The 19,025-nt window shown below is 42.0% G+C and overlaps 1 protein-coding gene across 1 annotated transcript; it reads right to left on the bottom strand.

Annotated features, from left to right (window-relative positions):
• Window positions 1–2,598: 2,598 nt before the first annotated feature.
• LOC307200496 (vomeronasal type-2 receptor 116-like) lies at window positions 2,599–7,525 on the bottom strand (the record flags this gene model as incomplete). Its single annotated transcript, XM_079949034.1, has 5 exons — window positions 7,323–7,525; window positions 6,888–7,115; window positions 5,702–5,828; window positions 3,069–3,541; window positions 2,599–2,607 (listed from the first exon to the last, which is right to left on the bottom strand). The coding sequence occupies exons 1-5, from the start codon at window positions 7,323–7,325 to the stop codon at window positions 2,599–2,601; spliced, it is 840 nt and encodes a 279-aa protein (XP_079805160.1). The 5' UTR covers window positions 7,326–7,525.
• Window positions 7,526–19,025: the final 11,500 nt, after the last annotated feature.

The raw sequence follows: 19,025 nt of genomic DNA, 5'->3' as shown, positions 1-19,025 counted from the left end.
TTCCCCATTTGTCTAATTTCCTACTGCTATTGGCCCTGACACTCTCTGACATATGTAATATTGATTCCAGTTGCTAGATCTTGGAAACAATGATGGAAATGGTCCAAACCATATCAGGATATAGAGACCCTGGACCCAGTCCAGATACTTTTGAAAGAACATGTATATACCGTTTGAAACAGAGTGACATGCTTGGTAACATCTAAGAAAGTGTCAGGGCCTGGCTGGATGAGAAAGAGTAGTGGCAGCCGATGGCCCAGGAGGCACCTGAGGGGGAAGGAGACTTTGAACCAGGTTCAGACAGGTGGGACAGAGAAGAATCATCAGCAGAGAGTGAACATGAAAGGGAGAGGCTTGAGGTAGCCATGGAGGTGATAGAGAAGGATAGGAGGTGTCTTCTGCTCTGCCATAGAAAACTGATTCATCTCCTTCTCCTTCCCCATTCTCAGTGCAGGAACAAAGAGTTGAGAAAAGACTGGAACAATTAAGAAGGGAGATATAAATGGGGGTGAAAGGGGCAGGAATTTAATTTCTGCAACTGACCTGCTTAGCTGATGGAAGTGCCATGTGATGTCTCATTGGTTACTGAGCTATAAAGTTGATTACTCTCAAGCCCTGCCTTTGTCTGCTTACAGTGTTGAACCACAAATGGAAGGACTTTCCTGGCAGCCTGACAAGAGGCTTTTGAGTCCATGGGTCGCTTCTCCAACTACATTCTTTCTGTGGCACCCCTGTGAGGTTCAGGACCCCAGTTATGTTACTCCTTGCCTGCGGAGCTGGCAGCCTCCCACATTTTTTTAAAACACCCGCCCTTGTGGTGTTTTCCCTCATCCTCCTCTCCTCTGCCCTCTCCTTGGGAGTCCTCCAGGAAGCTGATGCTGCTGACCCTGGTTTCTGAGCTGCCCCCTTACCCCAAATAGGGGTGCCTTCTAACAATTCCCCACTGCTGGGAGGCAGAGGCACCATTCATCTGGAGAGCATGTAGCTAAGGCTGTGGAAGCCTTTGGGAGACCGAGTCACAAGAGGGCATGAGAGGAGGGAGGGAAGGAAAGAGGAACAGAGGCCAGTGTTGTCCGTGGCACCCCTGACCATCATTCAAGGCACCCCAGTGTAAGGCACTGATAGGCACTGTTATGATGTCCAGTTGTTTTTGGTCTACAGCTTCCATCATCCTTGATAGCAATGGTCTGTTGTAAGCTGGTGGGAGCTGCAATTCAGCAACATCTGGAGGGCCACAGATTGATGACCCCTGGTGCAAATAAGAGTGGGGTGTAGAATAAGGCTCCATCTCTAGGGAGATATTGTTCTGCTAGGGGTATGTCAAATATTAGGGACCTCTGAATCTGGAGCAGTCTCTACATATGGCAAGGTGAGTCACTTCCTGGCTTCCTGGCACAGTCTTATGTCGATTGAGTTAAGAGATTCCAGAAGTGTAGAAATCCAGGTTTATACTGGGAATTCTAAAATTGGTTAGAGGTGTCTTTTTGTGCCTGGAATTTCTAGTGGAATGCTCATATGATTTTCAGTTTGGAGCACTTTTAAATGTTCTGCTTCCACATATAATGAACATCGTAAATGAATACGTACATAAATGTAGACTCCTCAAAATGAATCACACAAAACATGACCCATGATTTAATAGAATTACTGTTACCATGAAATTGTCACTTTCCATTCATTTCTTAAAATAATCAGTACATGTAGGGGAATGGTTGGGTTGGTAATGAACATAGAGTCATTTCTTGATTGGCTTCCTTGAGGTGTGATGACACAAGCTGGAAACTGAATCTTGAGAGTGGCAGTGGGCAAATAATCTTTGGCCGTTACTACTGGATTCTTACCTTCTTCTTCATCCTTACCTAAACATAAAATGGCTCCCTTCATTTACTTGCACAAACTTTTTGAAATGGCTCAGCCTCTTTGCTAGTGCAGTTAGGCATATAGTGAAGACAAAGTATCTCAGATCCAATCTGCTGCAATTTTATGGCTGTCTAACATGAACTTGATAGACGGTCACCCAAAATAGGGACAATATGGCTTGGGGCATGGTCAAATCTGGAGCACACCCCTGCTGGATAGACTCATGGACTCATTATAAGTCAGCTTCTCAATTTTTTTTGTTCCTTTTCATCTCTTCTCTCTGTACACCATCACTTCCTCCTCAGGAGAGGTTCAGGGCCTCTTGGGAAGATAGGGGGGCATTTCTTTCGATGCAGGAGAATAAGAGAAACGGAATGTATAGGCATTTAAAGTTTTTGTATATAATGCATGGTTTTTTAAATAAACATAATGCTGTTTCATTTACATGTCATACGCAACAATGCTGGATATCAAGAACATAGATGATAACACCAGTGACACCCCCCCCCCCGAGGGGACGTAGGGAGATGCATAACCCTAAACATTTTGTGAATGTAAGTTTGGCCTCATTAAGGGGCAGAATTTCAATATGAGTAGGAAACTGAGAGTACCAATAAACATTTTCTCTTCTTTTTATAAAATAAGCACTGGATAAGACAATTTCTTCTCTTATTTTCATCATTTCATTTAACTTCCCTTCTTGAAAATAAACACAGTGAAATTACCATGCCAACAAGTCTACAGAGTCTAAATACAGAAATGACAAACTATACTGTTATTTACATCTTTCTCCGAATCAGCTGCTCTCTGTTATTCAGCTCAGGCCTCACCACAATAATGTAGCATTTAGGGGAAAAGATGCAACCCAGCAGCCCAGCACTGGAAGCCAAGATGGAGAAGATCTCCACAGCCACCATGTATTTTCCTCTGGTGCTCAAGTACGTGGGAATAAAAGAGAACCAAACACTGCAGAAGACCAGCATGCTGAAAGTGATGAACTTGGCTTCATTGAAGCTATCCGGCAGCTTCCTGGCTAAGAAGGCCACAGTGAAGCTGATAATAGCCAGGAAGCCCATGTAGCCTAAAACACCATAGAACATGAGAACTGACCCCTCATTACATAAGAATATAATTTCTTCAGTCATTGAGTCCATGTCCACATCTGGGAATGGGGCAGAGGTTGCCAGCCAGAAGGCACAAATTCCTACTTGAATCAAAGAGCAGGAAAGGACGATGGAGTAGGCCAGTTTTTTGCCTACCCACTTCCTGATTGTGGAATCTGGCTTGGTAGCCATGAATGCCAAAACCACTGAAATAGTCTTGGCCAAGATGCTAGAGAGGGCCACAGAGAAGACAATGCCAAAAGCTGTTTGTCGGAGAAAGCAGGTTGCCTCCGTAGGTGTTCCAATGAACATCAAAATGCAGAGGAAACACAAGAGAAGGGACACAAGGAGAATGTAAGTGAGGCTTCTGTTATTGGCTTTGACAATGGCAGTGTCCCGGTGCTTAATGAAAATGCCAAGTATCATAGCTGTGATAAGAGAGAATAAAAGCGCAAAGAAAGTTGAAACAATGGCCAAAGTTTCCCCAAAGCCTAGGAAGTGTGGTTTCTTGGGAATGCACTGATTCTGCTCTTCATTTGGATATTGCTCTGGAGGACATCTGGCACAGGTTTCCAATCCTGAAAAAGGTGGTATGACAATTGGAAACAATCCAGTATATGCTTAAGAGTTTTTTTTAAATCATGAGTTCCCTTACCGTAGTGTTTCCAAGAGGATAAGTTTCAAAACATCTAGTCGAAATGCTTGTGCCCTAGAAGCTTTGAAGATAAAGTTCCCAAGGAACCTTGTTCTTAGAATAAAGACCCCAATTCTTTTCCATCCTCCCTTCCCCAAAACCTTGGTTTCTTCCAGGGCAGAATGCATGTGAAATTTTTATGTCTTTTTGCATCAAAACAGAGGAGCGGATCTACACTCATGCTGTATATCATTAAAATGTGTTATTAAAATGTGGCAGCACAGCAGTGAGCCACCATCAATGGGAAACTGCATTAAACATTAGAGAATATTACCTAACAACAAGGAAACTAGTGCTAATACACCCAGGAATCTCACCAAAATGCTGGAGAGGGTGCTCCTCCACAGGCACATACCTACACATGTGGTGGGAATGCCCCCAAATCCAACTATTCTGGACAACAGCCATACAAGAAATGCAAAATAACTAAGCAAGTATTAAAAATCACACCAGAAGTGGCCCTATTAATCATATTCCAAGACAGCAATGCCCACTCACATCACAAAGAACTCATAACCCACATTCTCTCAGCAACCACAAACATCATAGTCAGACACTGGAAAGACCTGTCAGGAGTAAGCATGGACTAATTGTACCAAATAGTATGGGAAACAGTGCTACTAGAAAAATTAACCAATAAACTAAAAGTGACACAATGACAAATAGAAGAAGATACCTTCACTCCGGTGCGGCTCCCCTTTATCACATACACAGCCCAACAAGACAATGACAAGAATCCACCAACAGCATATGAATCAATATGGCTAACCTGATCCAAAACACCCACCTACTCCCACTCCCACACAAAAACAAAGTTCACCACAAGCAACCACAAGCAAGCAACTGCACCCTAGGCCAACCCCAATCTCTCTCACCACCAAAGGAACACATGCGAATAGCAAAGAGACCTGCACAATCTACACTGACACAAAACCCCACACATACATTAAGCAAAATAGAAATATTGCCTCCCGACCCCACCCCCACGCACCATGGCCCCCTCCACCTCTTCCCCCCCTTTCTCTTCCTAATGTAACCCTAATGTCTCAACAAATGAACTGACCTATGGAAAATGTAACTTGAAAAAAAAAGACACTGCAAATACCTTTGTAAACCAAGAAAACTTTAATAAAAATATATTTTTTTAAAAAAATTAGAGAATATTATATGCAGTAATGTTTAGAATGGGACGCGGGTGGTGCTGTGGGTTAAACCACAGAGCTTAGGACTTGCCAATCAGAATGTGGCGGTTCTAATCCTTGTGACGGGGTGAGCTCCCGTTGCTCGGTCCCTGCTCCTGCCAACCTAGCAGTTCAAGAGCATGTCAAAGTGCAAGTAGATAAATAGGTACCGCTCCAGCGGGAAGGTAAACGGCGTTTCCGTGCGCTGCTCTGGTTCGCCAGAAGCAGCTTAGTCATGCTGGACACATGACCCTGAAGCTGTACGCCAGCTCCCTCGGCCAATAAAGTGAGATGAGCGCCGCAACCCCAGAGTCAGCCACGACTGGACCTAATGGTCAGGAGTCCCTTTACCTTTACTTGTAATGTTTAGAATATCAATGTATGTAGGTACACTGATGGAAAATCTTTACATTACAGATTACGGTCACATCCTCATGGTATGCTCTCTTGAAGGTTAAGATAATTTCTTCATAGTGGCAGCTTTTACAGAGACAGAAGGGAGATTATTCTACTACAGTGGTACCTCGGGTTAAGTACTTAATTCGTTCCGGAGGTCCGTTCTTAACCTGAAACTATTCTTAACCAGAAGCACCACTTTAGCTAATGAGGCCTCCTGCTGCTGCCACGCCGCTGGAGCACAATTTCTGTTCTCATCCTGAAGCAAAGTTCTTAACCCAAGGTACTATTTCTGGGTTAGTGGAGTCTGTAACCTGAAGCGTATGTAACCTGAAGTGTATGTAACCCAAGGTACCACTGTATTGTTAATAAACAATATTAATTGAAACCATACAGAGCAAACCTCATTGCCCATTTGCTCAGAATTTACTGTAATAGCTTGTATATGGTAATATGGCATCTCTCACCCTTCTCATCTGAGAACATCCCACGAGGACATGGATCACAATCATAACAACAGAACTTCTTCCCCTCCTTCTTTTTCTTCTCATAACCGGGAAGACAGTTGGCATTACATAAGGAAAGGGGTGGCACCTATCCAAAGAGACACGAAGTGGTTAATATTAAGACAATGTTTTAGGGGATTCATCTAACATCAGGTGATCTACCAGTAAGTAGGAGAGCCAGAAATGTTAACTATAGGTTTTCTATGTGCCAAAGCAGCACATACACAGAGGGAGGAAAAGTTATCGTTCTAAGCATCATACAAACACAAGAAGATTACAATGTTCATATCTAGATTGACCATTGCTACAACCATCAGATAATTTGATCTAATACACTACTGGTTATTTCTTTTTATGGTACTACAGCCTCCTGCTCTTTGCTGCTGTAATTTCACTTGATGTCCCCTTAGTGAGCTTCAAGGAGTTGGGATTTGGGGGTAGTGAATTACTGTGGTTTTGCTCCTATTTGAACAGCACTATCACTTATACCATTGGAAAAAAGAGAGGCAGCGAAGATGGTTTTAGAAAACCAACTTCATAAAAAGCAGGGAACTACAATACAATTTGTACATAAAATAAGTTGCGACTTTTTCAAAAAGAAATATTTCCAACATTTTTCCAATGACCTTTTTTTTAAAAAAAATTATGATTTTGTAGGCAACTAGTGCTGATAAGCCTTGGATTGAATAAATGAGAAACATGAAGCTTTGAGAGGAGCCTGCATGCCTTGCCCACAGCCGATGGAGTATATGGATGAGCAGCCAGGCTAGTAACCACTCTGAGCAAGGCATGATTTGGGGGGCTCCCCCTAGGCCTGGGCCTGTGGCAGGAGCCAACCTGACACACAATTACGTACATCCCGGCTTCGATCATTCCAACTCGACTCCAGAGTCACAGGAGGCACCAGAAGATTACAATGTTAGAAATCGATCTAATGCTACTAACTGGAAAACCGCCTTGGACCAACAAGCATGTTGGTCAACACTGTCTGATAACCATTGGTCCTTCTTGGTGTGACATGTCTTCTGTGCATATTGCTCTTTTTGATTACGTGGTTCATTTATTATTAATAAAATTATTAGTAGCAGCATTATTACTAGTGGCAGCAGCAGTTGGGCAGCACCTCCCCCCACAGTGATTTCCTTACCTGAGTGAAGACTCTGTGCCATTGGATTCCGTTCCCATTAATGATGAGTTCTTTGCCAGGAGGGGCCTGAGGATCCAGCTTTCCGACTTTGACCCTGACATAGGAATTATTTGGGAAAGTGACCAGGTTTGCAATATCAAAGCCAGCTGCTATTTCTTCATGTTCATTCAATGTGATTTCATCCCCAGCACTGTTGTTGAATGAGATCCTTTGTAGCAATGAGTGGACCTAGGTGGAAAGAGAATCAGAAGGCCTAGAAAATGTTGTAATAGTCTTAAATCCCAGAAGGATTTAAGTTATTTTTCTACAAGAGTTATCCACTTCGAGCAATCTTTTTTTATTACCATCGTAGACGAACATAAGTAAGGTGGGGCACTGTCATTTAAAATCTGTAAAATGGTTTGGAAAGCTAAAAAGTATTTAATCAGAAGGTACCATATTTTTCCTTGTATAAGACGATGCTCGTCTTATATGCAGATAGGCATATGCCCATGCACCCACAAATTGTTCAATGAGGGGGTCAGACCCCCCTCAATATTCTGCAGCCAGAAGGGCTCTGGTGGGCCTGCTGCTACAGGAGTGGGCTCCTATGGAGCAGTGGGAAGGGGCGATGAAGCCCCTTAGAGACTCTGAAGGCCATTAGGAGATACCCTAAAAAGCCTCTGAAAAGCCCCGAGGGGGCAGCTGGGGCTCCTCCCAGTGTGTGAGAACACATGGAGCATGTGACATCACACATGTGCATGGGACACCCACAATGTGGGGAGGAACATGGTGCAGGTGGCCCCAAGCGTAATTTTTGACAGCTTCAGATACATTGCACTTGGCATATTGATGCCATTAACCTCATACAACAAGTTGTCTAATTCAGTGGTTCACTATTAGAGGTTTGGGGACCCCAGAGTTGCCACAGAACACACCCAGGGGGTCTGCAGTACCACCCCCTGCTGGGGTACTCACTTTTCTTGTTAATTGCACAGGGAAAACCTTCCACGGATCATTCAGCCTCTGCTTGCGACCAATTCCTGCTTTCTGGCAGGGGAAAAACTTGTGAAAGAGTCGCTGGATGGCAAGCGAGGTGGGATTGGGGGAAAAACCTCAGACACATTTTCTTAGTGCTCTTTAAATTGGAGAGTGGGAGGGAGAAAAAGTTGTAGTTCTTTATGTCCTTGACCTCTGAAGGGCAGGTGTTACCCAGGGAAGGCGTCACTACCAAGAAGGCCCTCTGCCTGTTTCCTACTTAGATAGATGATAGATAGATGATATAGATAGATATAGATAGATAGATAGATAGAGATAGATAGATAGATAGATAGATAGATTGATGATAGATGATAGATAGATAGATGATAGATAGATAGATAGATAGATAGATAGATAGATAGATAGATAGATGATAGATAGATGATGATAGATAGATGATAGATAGATAGAGCGAGCTAGATATATGGATAAAGGTTTCGAAGCTGCTAGAAATGTCAAAATTTGTTCATTTGTACTATGCTTTAATAAAATTGAATTGGTCTCTGCTCCAACTAAATCTTTGTCATTTTTGCATGGTAAAATCACAAATTTTATGGTCTGTTTTTTAGTAGACTAAAAATCCTCTACTTATCTGGGGCTACCCCACATTTTCTTTGAAAAATTGCTTTGCTACCTTACAGTTATCAAAATTTTCAAAAGCAGGGGTTCCATGGTTTAGCTTTTGAAAAATAGTGGATCCTCACTAATTACCTAATTAGGAACCACTGGTCTAATTAAATGCCAGTTGAAATACTGGAACAGTGCCAGTTCTAAATGTTTAAATAGCAGCGTATTTTTAGAACAATTATTAACCTTTCAAGTAGTTGCTGCTATTCAGTCACTTATGAAAGCCTGTGTAATCTAAAGGCTGTTTAGTGTAATTGTAGGAAATAAAATAATTTAAGGTTAATCTTTCATGTATATATTACTTTCAGTTAGTTACTTATAGATGAGTGCCAACTCACATTATAAATCAATACAGCGCACAACACTGAATACTTTGCAAGGTGAACACTTTATAAGTTACCTGCCAAGGCTCTACAGTCTGAGAAGAGAGTCTGTCTCCACCCTTTATCCTTTTGCTGATGGCTTCAGAGGAGTACCTACTATGTAAGGCGTGTGCCAGAGCATAGACAGCATTATAGATACTGTAGCTGTGACCGGTCATGCTCATTTCAAAATATGGTGCAGGAAGGCTCTCCAGCATCTCCTCTCCAGTACATATGTCTGCTGACCCAGTGGAATTTGAAAGTGAACAAACAAATGCTTGTTCCCAGAAATCCCTGATAAAACCATCTGCATCTGCCCAGGAAGGCTTTACATTCCTCAGAAAGTCTGAGAAGTCTTGAATGTCCTTGGAGTGAATGGCAAAGGAGAACGCACCATGGCATATTTGTATATTTATTTCAATAGGTTTTTTTAAAAAAGCTAATGAGAAATCAATTTGGGCTGTTGTAATCCATACTTTTCCTACATGTTGCTTCCTCTTAGATGGAGGCAATAGCAGCTGAATCATATTCCTTGCCTCTATAGCAACAGTTACCCACCAAATAGATTCTCCATATATAACAACCACATTTGCTTTGCTTGATATGAAAGCTGGGGTCAAAATCCCTGTGTCATCCAGCATATCCAGTATGTTACCAGTGAAATGCGGAAGTTCTTCATTTTTATCTGTGAATTCTGAACAGATTCCATTCTGGAAAAGCATTGGTTCAATGATCTGCAAGAAATGTTCTCCAGCTTCATTATTTGGAGTTATTAGCCCGACCCATTTCCATCCGAAATGCAGAAGTAACTGGATGATTCCCTTGAACTGAAGATCTTCATTGGGGACCATGCGGTAGAAGAAACCACGTTTGATTTGATCATTTGTGGCTGGTTCAAATGAACCATATGAAATCTGAAAAGGAAAAAGTCAAACCTTTCCATGTGAAAACAAGAATTCAAAACACACACATTTATCTGAATATACATCCTGTATATCCCATATTTACTAATCTTAGACATGGGCAACCCCCATTTACATAGAAAATATATTTCTCAAAAACCAAACAAACAATATTTCTCATTTAATTTTGTAGATATTAATTCCTATTATTATGGGAGTCATCACAGCTGCATACTTGTACACACAGATTCTCTCCAGGAACAGGAGAGCTTTTATCCTTGCACTGTCTTCAACAATACTCTAAAGTGGACCAGGAGAAATACAAGCAATTGATCAGGATCTTTTTGTCTATAATCTTTAAAACACTTGTAGAGAGAGGTTGATGGCATTTCTACTAAGAACTCTCCTGGATCTCCTGGAAATCCTGAAGATTTCCTGGCCATTATGCATTTTATTATTATGTGACCACAATAAACCATATCCTATAAAAATAAAATACCAGCAAATATTAAGGCAACTAAACAGAAGTCTAGTAATGCAGCATAAGAACACCATATTGGTAACACTATATCCCTCCCCAAATGCCTCAAAAATAACAAGAAATTTGTTTTTGATTAGCTTCTGAAAATGGACAGTACTAAACATCATCATACGTACACCGGGAGTGGATCTTATGATTCCTAGGGTGAGAGACATTGTTGTCTCAAGTTATTTATGGCTTTGTAAGCCAGCTTCAGGGGGACGTGGGTGGCGCTGTGGTCTAAACCACTGAGCCTCTTGGGCTTGCTGATCAGAAGGCTGGTGGTTCGAATCCCCGCAACGGGGTGACCTCTAGTTGTTTCGTCCCAGCTCCTGCCAACCCAGCAATTTGAAAGCACGCCAAAAAGTGCAAGTAGATAAATAGGTTCAGCTCCGGCGGGAAGGTAAACGGTGTTTCTGTGCACTGCTCTGGTTTCGCCAGAAGCGGCTTAGTCATGGTGGCCACATGACCCGGAAAAACTTTCTGTGGACAAACGCCGGCTCCCTCGGCCTGTAAAGCAAGATGAGCGTCGCAACCCCAGAGTCGTCTGTGACTGGACTTAAATGTCAGGGGTCCTTTACCTTTACCTTTTTTTTTAAAGCAAGCTTCATCACTATGAATTGGGACTGGTATATCTCTCAGGCAGCTAGGGCAGTGCTTTCAGGAATGATGTGATGTGAACCGATCAAGATGCCCCATTTATCAAACTGGAATATTCGAAGAATTTTCCATTAAATATACTGTACACACATTCTATAGAACCTGGATCATTTCATGTACATTGTTGAGTACTAATATTATACCCCCCCCAAATGTATGCATATATGGCAACCCATTTCCCTTTTCCATTTTACCACTTCATATTGATGTATCAACAGATTCCTATTGGAAGGAGAAAAGAGTGAATTATAATATGAAATACCAATTTTTCAATACCCATATTCTACCTGTGGAATCTTGTAAAGACCTAAGACATCTGCCATGGATGAGGAGGTTTCAGAGCTAAGTCCCCCAATGACTCCTACTACATTTTTCTGAATGCCACATTTGTAGTTGGGGACAAAGTGATATGATTTAAAGAGCAGATCCAGAGTGGTTCGGTAGGCCATCTTTGAATCATAATAGCTATCATAGACGTGGAATCCAAGAGTGACATTGGGCAAGATCTTGGGATTCTCATTGATCTCATCAACAGCAAACACCAAGGCAAGGAGGTGTTGGTAGGACTTGGTCGTCACTCTGCAAATAAAGTGCCTTATTATTTTATGGGCAATTAAACAGTGCACAACACCTAGATCTGAGGGATACAACTGCCTCAAGTAAATTGTGTTGGAAATATAGAAATTGTTTTCTGCCTTTAGAGCTAATGTTTGGATCTCAGTTCCATCCGAGAAAGATTTTTTTACTTTTCTGAACACATAGATTGAGAAGTGATCTTCACTTGTTTTTCTAACCATGCTGCTTTTTATCACTAGCAACATGCGCCGTTATTGACATCATTACTACACCCCTTTTGTCAGTTGTTGTCCCTAGCAAAACAAACTGGTATGATATGAAAATAAAGAAATTTAGATATAGTTATATGGGATTGACTGGCAGTGCAGACTTTGGTACTATGGCACCCTGGGCAAGGCCAAAATTTTGCTCCCGCTTGGCCCTTCCTAAAGGTGGGCAAAGCTGTGCCAGGCTTAAGGAAGGAGACACAAGGCTCGCTTGGGTAGGATCCAAAATCCCCCCGCCCCCCCCAGTTCCCAAAGCTGGGGAAGTGCTAACTAGGCTTTGGGAAGGAAGCAGAAGGACTCCAGGACCTCGTCAGAGCCCATGACTCCTTCCCAAAGCCAAGTGCCTTGCTTACCAGGTTAGGGGACAGCACTCCAATGGCTCTGTGTCCAATGTGTGCTCACTGTTTGCAGATCGTAAACATCACCCTTGTGACTACTGAGGTCTAGCGAGTGATCTTTGCTTCATTGGAGGATAGAGAGATACCATGTATCTTGAAGCAGGTTATAAAATAGTCTTATAAAATCTTATTATTGGCTTTAATCTTCCATTGGGTTTCAAAGCAAACCAAGTGCTTTATAGTCAGATACAAATGTAGAAAGAATAAATGAAATGATCTTAAGAGCCGTTTACTTACATTGGGCTGTTAATAAAGACCTGAGATGGGTGTTCATGGAAGGAGATTCTGGGGAATATGTAATAGATATGAGACATTATCCCACCAATGATAAGGTCACCTTGTTCATACCACTCATGTGGAATATGCACAGGATTATTTCTGCTGCAAACGACAGTGTGCACTTGGGGCACCATATTGGGAAGCAGCAGGAGAAGCAGCAGCAACAAAAACATCCTCATCACAACCATCCTTCTACACATGGAATCTCCTTTGCTTCTCTTTGTCATCAGCCTAACTTGAACAGGATGTATTTTGTGACCACTGACTCTGCCAATTCTGTACTTAAAGGGGCAGGCATCCACCTGCTCATTAACTTCAACGCTGCCACAAAAATTCATTGAATGCTATGATTTGAAATCTAACCAATACAATGAAAAGCAAAAGCTGGCCTCACCTCTCCTTAGCTTACCTTAGCTCTCTATGGAACACCCGGGTGCTTTTAATCATTTCAGATTTGATTATTTTTTTCTTATTTCCCATTCAGCCTTCTGGAACTTTTCCAGGTGAATTGATTACCATAATTTTAATAATTATAGAGAAGATAATTACTTTTGCAATGTTGTTGGACTCTGTGTTGCATCAGCCGCAGGTGAACTGCCAACGTAAACATATTTGTCACATCGCAGAATCAAAAGTTAGGAAGACGCCTCAGAGGTCATCTTGTCCAATCTTCTTGCTATTGCAGGACATCCAGAACTAAAAACAAACCAAGAAAAAAAAAACACTCTACCTGTAGACAGGCATCCATATTTCACCTAAAAACTTCTCTATCAAAATGTGGTTATAGGTGAGCCAACTGCATCCTTTCCCCATTTGTCTAATTTCCTACTGCTATTGGCCCTGACACTCTCTGACATATGTAATATTGATTCCAGTTGCTAGATCTTGGAAACAATGATGGAAATGTTCCAAACCATATCAGGATATAGAGACCCTGGACCCAGTCCAGATACTTTTGAAAGAACATGTATATACCGTTTGAAACAGAGTGACATGCTTGGGAACACCTAAGACAGTGTCAGGGTCTGGCTGGATGAGGAGAGTAGTGTCAGCCGGTGGCCCAGCAGGCACCTGAGGGGGAAGGAGACTTTGAACCAGGTTCAGACAGGTGGGACAGAGAAGAATCATCAGCAGAGAGTGAACATGAAAGGGAGAGGCTTGAGGTAGCCATGGAGGTGATAGAGAAGGATAGGAGGTGTCTTCTGCTCTGCCATACAGAACTGATTCATCTCCTTCCCCTTCCCCATTCTCAGTGCAGGAACAAAGAGTTGAGAAAAGACTGGAACAATTAAGAAGGGAGGTAGAAATGGGGGGTGAAAGGGGCAGGAATTTAATTTCTGCAACTGACCTGCTTAGCTGATGGAAGTGCCATGTGATGTCTCATTGGTTACTGAGCTATAAAGTTGATTACTCTCAAGCCCTGCCTTTGTCTGCTTACAGTGTTGAACCACAAATGGAAGGGCTTTCCTAGCAGCCTGACAGGCAGAGGCTTTTGAGTCCCTGGCTCACTTCTCCAACTACATTCATTCTGTGGCACCCCTGTGAGGTTCAGGACCCCAGTGATGTTACTCCTTCCTTCAGAGCTGGCAGCCTCCCACCTTTTTTTTAAACACCCACCCTTGTGGTGTTTTCTCTCAGCCTCCTCTCCTCTGCCCTCTCCTTGGGAGTCCTCCAGGAAGCAGATGCTGCTGACCCTGGTTTCTGAGCTGCCCCCTTACCCCAAACAGGGGTACCTCCTAACACAGCCCTACTGCTGGGAGGCAGAGGCACCATTCATCTGGAGAGCATGTAGCCAAGGCTGTGGAAACTTTTGGGAGACCGAGTCACAAGAGGGCATGAGAGGAGGGAGGGAAGGAAAGAGGAATAGAGGCCAGTGTTGTCTGTGGCACCCCAGTGTAAGGCACTGATAGGCACTGTTATGCTGTCCAGATGTTTTTGGTCTACAGCTTCCATCATCCTTGATAGCAATGGTCTGTTGTAAGCTGGTGGGAGCTGCAATTCAGCAACATCTGGAGGGCCACAGATTGATGACCCCTGGTGCAAATAAGAGTGGGGTGTAGAATAAGGCTCCATCTCTAGGGAGATATTGTTCTGCTAGGGGTATGTCAAATATTAGGGACCTCTGAATCTGGAGCAGTCTCTACATATGGCAAGGTGAGTCACTTCCTGGCTTCCTGCACAGTCTTATGTCGATTGAGTTAAGAGATTCCAGAAATGTAGAAATCCAGGTTTATACTGGGAATTCTAAAATTGGTTAGAGGTGTCTTTTTGTGCCTGGAATTTCTAGTGGAATGCTCATATGATTTTCAGTTTGGAGCACTTTTAAATGTTCTGCTTCCACATATAATGAACATCGTAAATGAATACGTACATAAATGTAGACTCCTCAAAATGAATCACACAAAACATGACCCATGATTTAATAGAATTACTGTTACCATGAAATTGTCATTTTCCATTCATTTTTTAAAATGATCAGTACATGTAGGGGAATGGTTGGGTTGGTAATGAACATAGAGTCATTTCTTGATTGGCTTCCTTGAGGTGTGAGTGGCAGTGGGCAAACAATCTTTGGCCGTTACTACTGGATTCTTTTTTTTAAAAAAATGATATTTATTAAAGTTTCCATTAAAACACAAAAACACACAAACATACGCAAACAAAATACAAGTATAATTTCAATCCCTTTCCCCCCCCCTTAAACCTTATTTCCCCGACCTCCTCACACCTCCCCCTTCTGTATTATAATTTCATTATTATCCGCTCAACAAGTTCTTATCCTATTTTTCAACCTTAACTTAATAATTTTATTAAATCATGCTATTATTTTCCTTTTCTTCTTTCTTTCATTCCTCAATTTATTTTTAGAACCTTCTATCTATTTAATTTAAAAAACCCAATTTTAACTTAATCTTAAACCTTTTTCCTAAAGTCGACCCAAATTTCCCTTCCACGATTTTTCCACATTCCATAAAAATTGCAAGAAATAAATAAATAAACATATAAACAAGATCTAAACAGATTATATTTTAACAGCCTTTGGATTCCCAAATCCCACCCTCCCTTTCCCGGTTTTGATCCCCAAACCAAAGTCCATCAGTGCGTCCATTTCTCAGCCTGGATCCCAAACGCCTGAGGCTTTTAAACCTCTCTCAGTTTCTCTCTGCCAGTCTTTTTGACAGTTCTTTATTTTCAACACCAACTCTCGAAGAAGCTCTGTCCCAGTAATGTCCATTTTTCTTCCAAGCAGGCCTCTGTATTTAAAAGTGGAGCTCAAATTTTGTTTCTTAAATCTTTTAAATCTATATGTCCCAAAAGCTCCAATTTCCATCTTAATTAAATTTATGCTACCAGGCCTCTGGTCCAGCTTTGTCTTCCGCAACATTGTGGCTTCACCTTCAATTTCCAGCAAGTCCTCATGTGTCTCTTGGGATTTATCAAACTTCATTTCCCCAGCTGCAGCAGCTTCTGTTTCAACTTCAAGGGCTTTTGGTTCAGAAACGAAAACTTGTGTCAAGTCTCTTCCTGTTCCCATAAGATTGTTTACTGTATCATTCAGTGCTGTTGCCCTTGTTGTCAACATATCGCTCTGGTCCTGGAGCTTTCCCAGGAGATAAAAAGTCCTATTCAGCTCAGCGAGTATTTTTCCACTTACAGACATTTCTTGCAATATCTCAAAAGTCCCCTCTAGGGGGATTCTGTTTACTTAGTGTCTTTCCAGTTTCAATCCAATAGACCAAATGTAACTTATTTTCCTTTACTCCCGACAATTTGTATCCAAATTAAAGAAAATCTAGCCAGCAGAGTCACCAAAAACAACGTTTCCTTTTATTTCCCAGCTTTGACAGCTAGTTTGACAGCTGTCAAAGTCTGTATCTTTCCAGCAAGCTCTTTCACAGATCGCACCCGGGTCCCGGGGGGTTGCACTTTAATTTAAACCGATTCTTATCCTCCAGCAAAATCAATTGTACTGTCCAATCACGAAGATAATAATTTTTCTTCCAAAAAGGCAAGGATGTTTCTCCCAACTTTAGTTGGCTGGTCCTTGCTTTAGATTATCTACAAGGCGGGGGGGGGGGACTTCCTTTTTACACCTCCCCCGATCGTACCGAATTTAAAAAAGAATTTCCCTTTTAAGTCCAATTTCCATATTACTCACGGGTTGTTGCTTTTAGTCCGAATATTTAAAGGAAAAAGTCAGCGCTCTCCGTCCATGGCATGCGGCTTCGCTCAGCAGGGGAAGCAGAGGACTCTCAGCACTGCGCCGCTCGTTACTACTGGATTCTTACCTTCTTCATCATCCTTACCTAAACATAAAATATCTTTACTGCCTGGCTCCCTTCATTTACTTGCGCAAACTTTTTGAAATGGCTCAACCTCTTTGCTAGTGCAGTTAGGCATATAGTGAAGACAAAGTATCTCAGATCCAATCTGCTGCAATTTTATGGCTGTCTAACATGAACTTGATAGATGGTCATCCAAAATAGGGACAATATGGCTTGGGACATGGTCAAATCTGGACTAAACCCCTGCTGGATAGACTCATGGACTCATTATAAGACAGCTTCTCAATTTTTTTTGTTCCTTTTCATCTCTTCTCTCTGTACCCCATCACCTCCTCCTCAGGAGAGGTTCAGGGCCTCTTGGGAAGATGGGGGGCATTTCTTTGGATGCAGGAGAATAAGAGAAATGGAATGTATAGGCATTCAAAGTTTTTGCATATAATCTATGGTTTCTTAAATAAACATAATCCTGTTTCATTTACATCTCATATGCAACTATGCTGGATATCAAGAACATAGATGATAACACTAGTGACACCCCCCCCCGAGGGGACACAGGGAGATGCATAACCCTAAACATTTTGTGAATCTAAGTTTGGCCTTATTAAGGGGCAGAATTTCAGTATGGGTAGCAAAATGAGAGTCCCACTAAACATTTTCTCTCCTTTTTATAAAATAAGCACTGGATAAGACAATTTCTTCTGTTATTTTTATCATTTCATTTAACTTCCTTTCTTGAAAAAACACACAGTGAAATTGCCATGCCAACAAGTCTACAGAAACCGCAGGCGCTGAAGCCTGCGGACTTGGTGACTCGGCGGGCACCTAAAGCGCCCCCCCGACCCACGAAGAGCCTTTTTAAAGGCTGCGGAGAGGGTACGGGGAGCGGCGTGGTGCTGTGAGTGGACCGCTACTGCAGTGGAGCGACTTTCTTCCCTGAAATTCGGACTTTAATTAATCTGTGAGTAGAATGGAATTTGGACTTTAAAATTTCTACCCTTGAATTCGGTACGATCGGGGGATGTGCTAAAGGGAAGTCCGCACCCCCCTGCTTACAGAAGATTTAAAGCAAGGATCGGAGAACTAAGGTGGAGAGTTTTTTCTTTTTGGTGTTTTTTAAAAGATAATATTTTCATGAATTTGACAGAAGAAGATTTGTGCTGGAGAGTAAGAGTGGAATTTTAGAAGCTTTTGTTTAAACCCCCCCCCCCAGACCCGGGAGTGTCCTGTATGTGAGCTGGAGAAAAAGGAACAAGGAGTTTGACAGCTGTCAAAGGAGCTGTCAAACAGGCAGTGAAAGTTAAAAATCTTATTATTTAACACCTTTCTGGACTAAATTTGTTATATTTGAATTAAAGTGGTTGGGAACAAAGTAGTGAAATAACAAAGTAACGGACTGTTGGGAAAAGACTATTAAGTAACCAGAATCCCCCTAGGGGAAACATTGAAACACTACAATGGCTGCAGATGGAAAATTACAGGCAGAGATAGAAAGAATGTTTTTTCTCGTGGGAAAGTTGCAGGAGCAGACTACGGCTATGAGTAAACAACTTATAACCTTGAACTCTAAAATAAGTGACTCTGCTGAATGCACAATGGACTTGACCGGGAAAAAATCTGCAGCTGAATTAGAAGAGATAACTTCGGAACAGGAGGAGAGGGAACAAGGGCCAGTACAGATGGAGAGTACCAACCAGAAGCCTACATTGTCAGAACATAAAGAAGAAGACCTTTGGATTACAAATTTGCGAAAGATGCGAAAGAGGAGGGAGGAAGCCCCTGGAACACTTGGAATATTTGAATTTAAAAGAAATAAGAAATATGATTGGGGCTTCCTCTTTGAGTATGGATTAGCTGACCTTTCGCAGCAGCTGGTACCAAGTACTTTGGATGGAAGAAAATCTGATGAGACTGAGCTAGAACTCCTTCGAGACCCGAGGACCAACAAAGAGGGCTACCAACAAAATCGGCAGAGAGAGACTGACAGAGATTTAAAGGCCTCAGATGTGAGGAATCCAGGCTAAAAACTGTTTTTGTGGACATGGGGACATTGGGAAGGGACAGAAACCGGGGCGGGGGGGGGGGGAAGAATTTTTAAAAATATGTTTATGACCTTTGTGTTTGATTATTATGACCTATTTTTAAGATAAAAGGGAAATTCGTGGAAGGAATTCGAGTCGACCTTAGAAAAGGATTTAATGTTTATAAGAAAACTGGATAAGTAAAATTTGGCCAAGTAATAAGA

Source organism: Podarcis cretensis (genome assembly GCF_951804945.1).
Source record: "Podarcis cretensis genome assembly, chromosome: 13".
Classification (NCBI taxonomy): Eukaryota; Metazoa; Chordata; class Lepidosauria; order Squamata; family Lacertidae; genus Podarcis; species Podarcis cretensis.
This window is presented reverse-complemented; position numbering and strand designations above follow the sequence as displayed.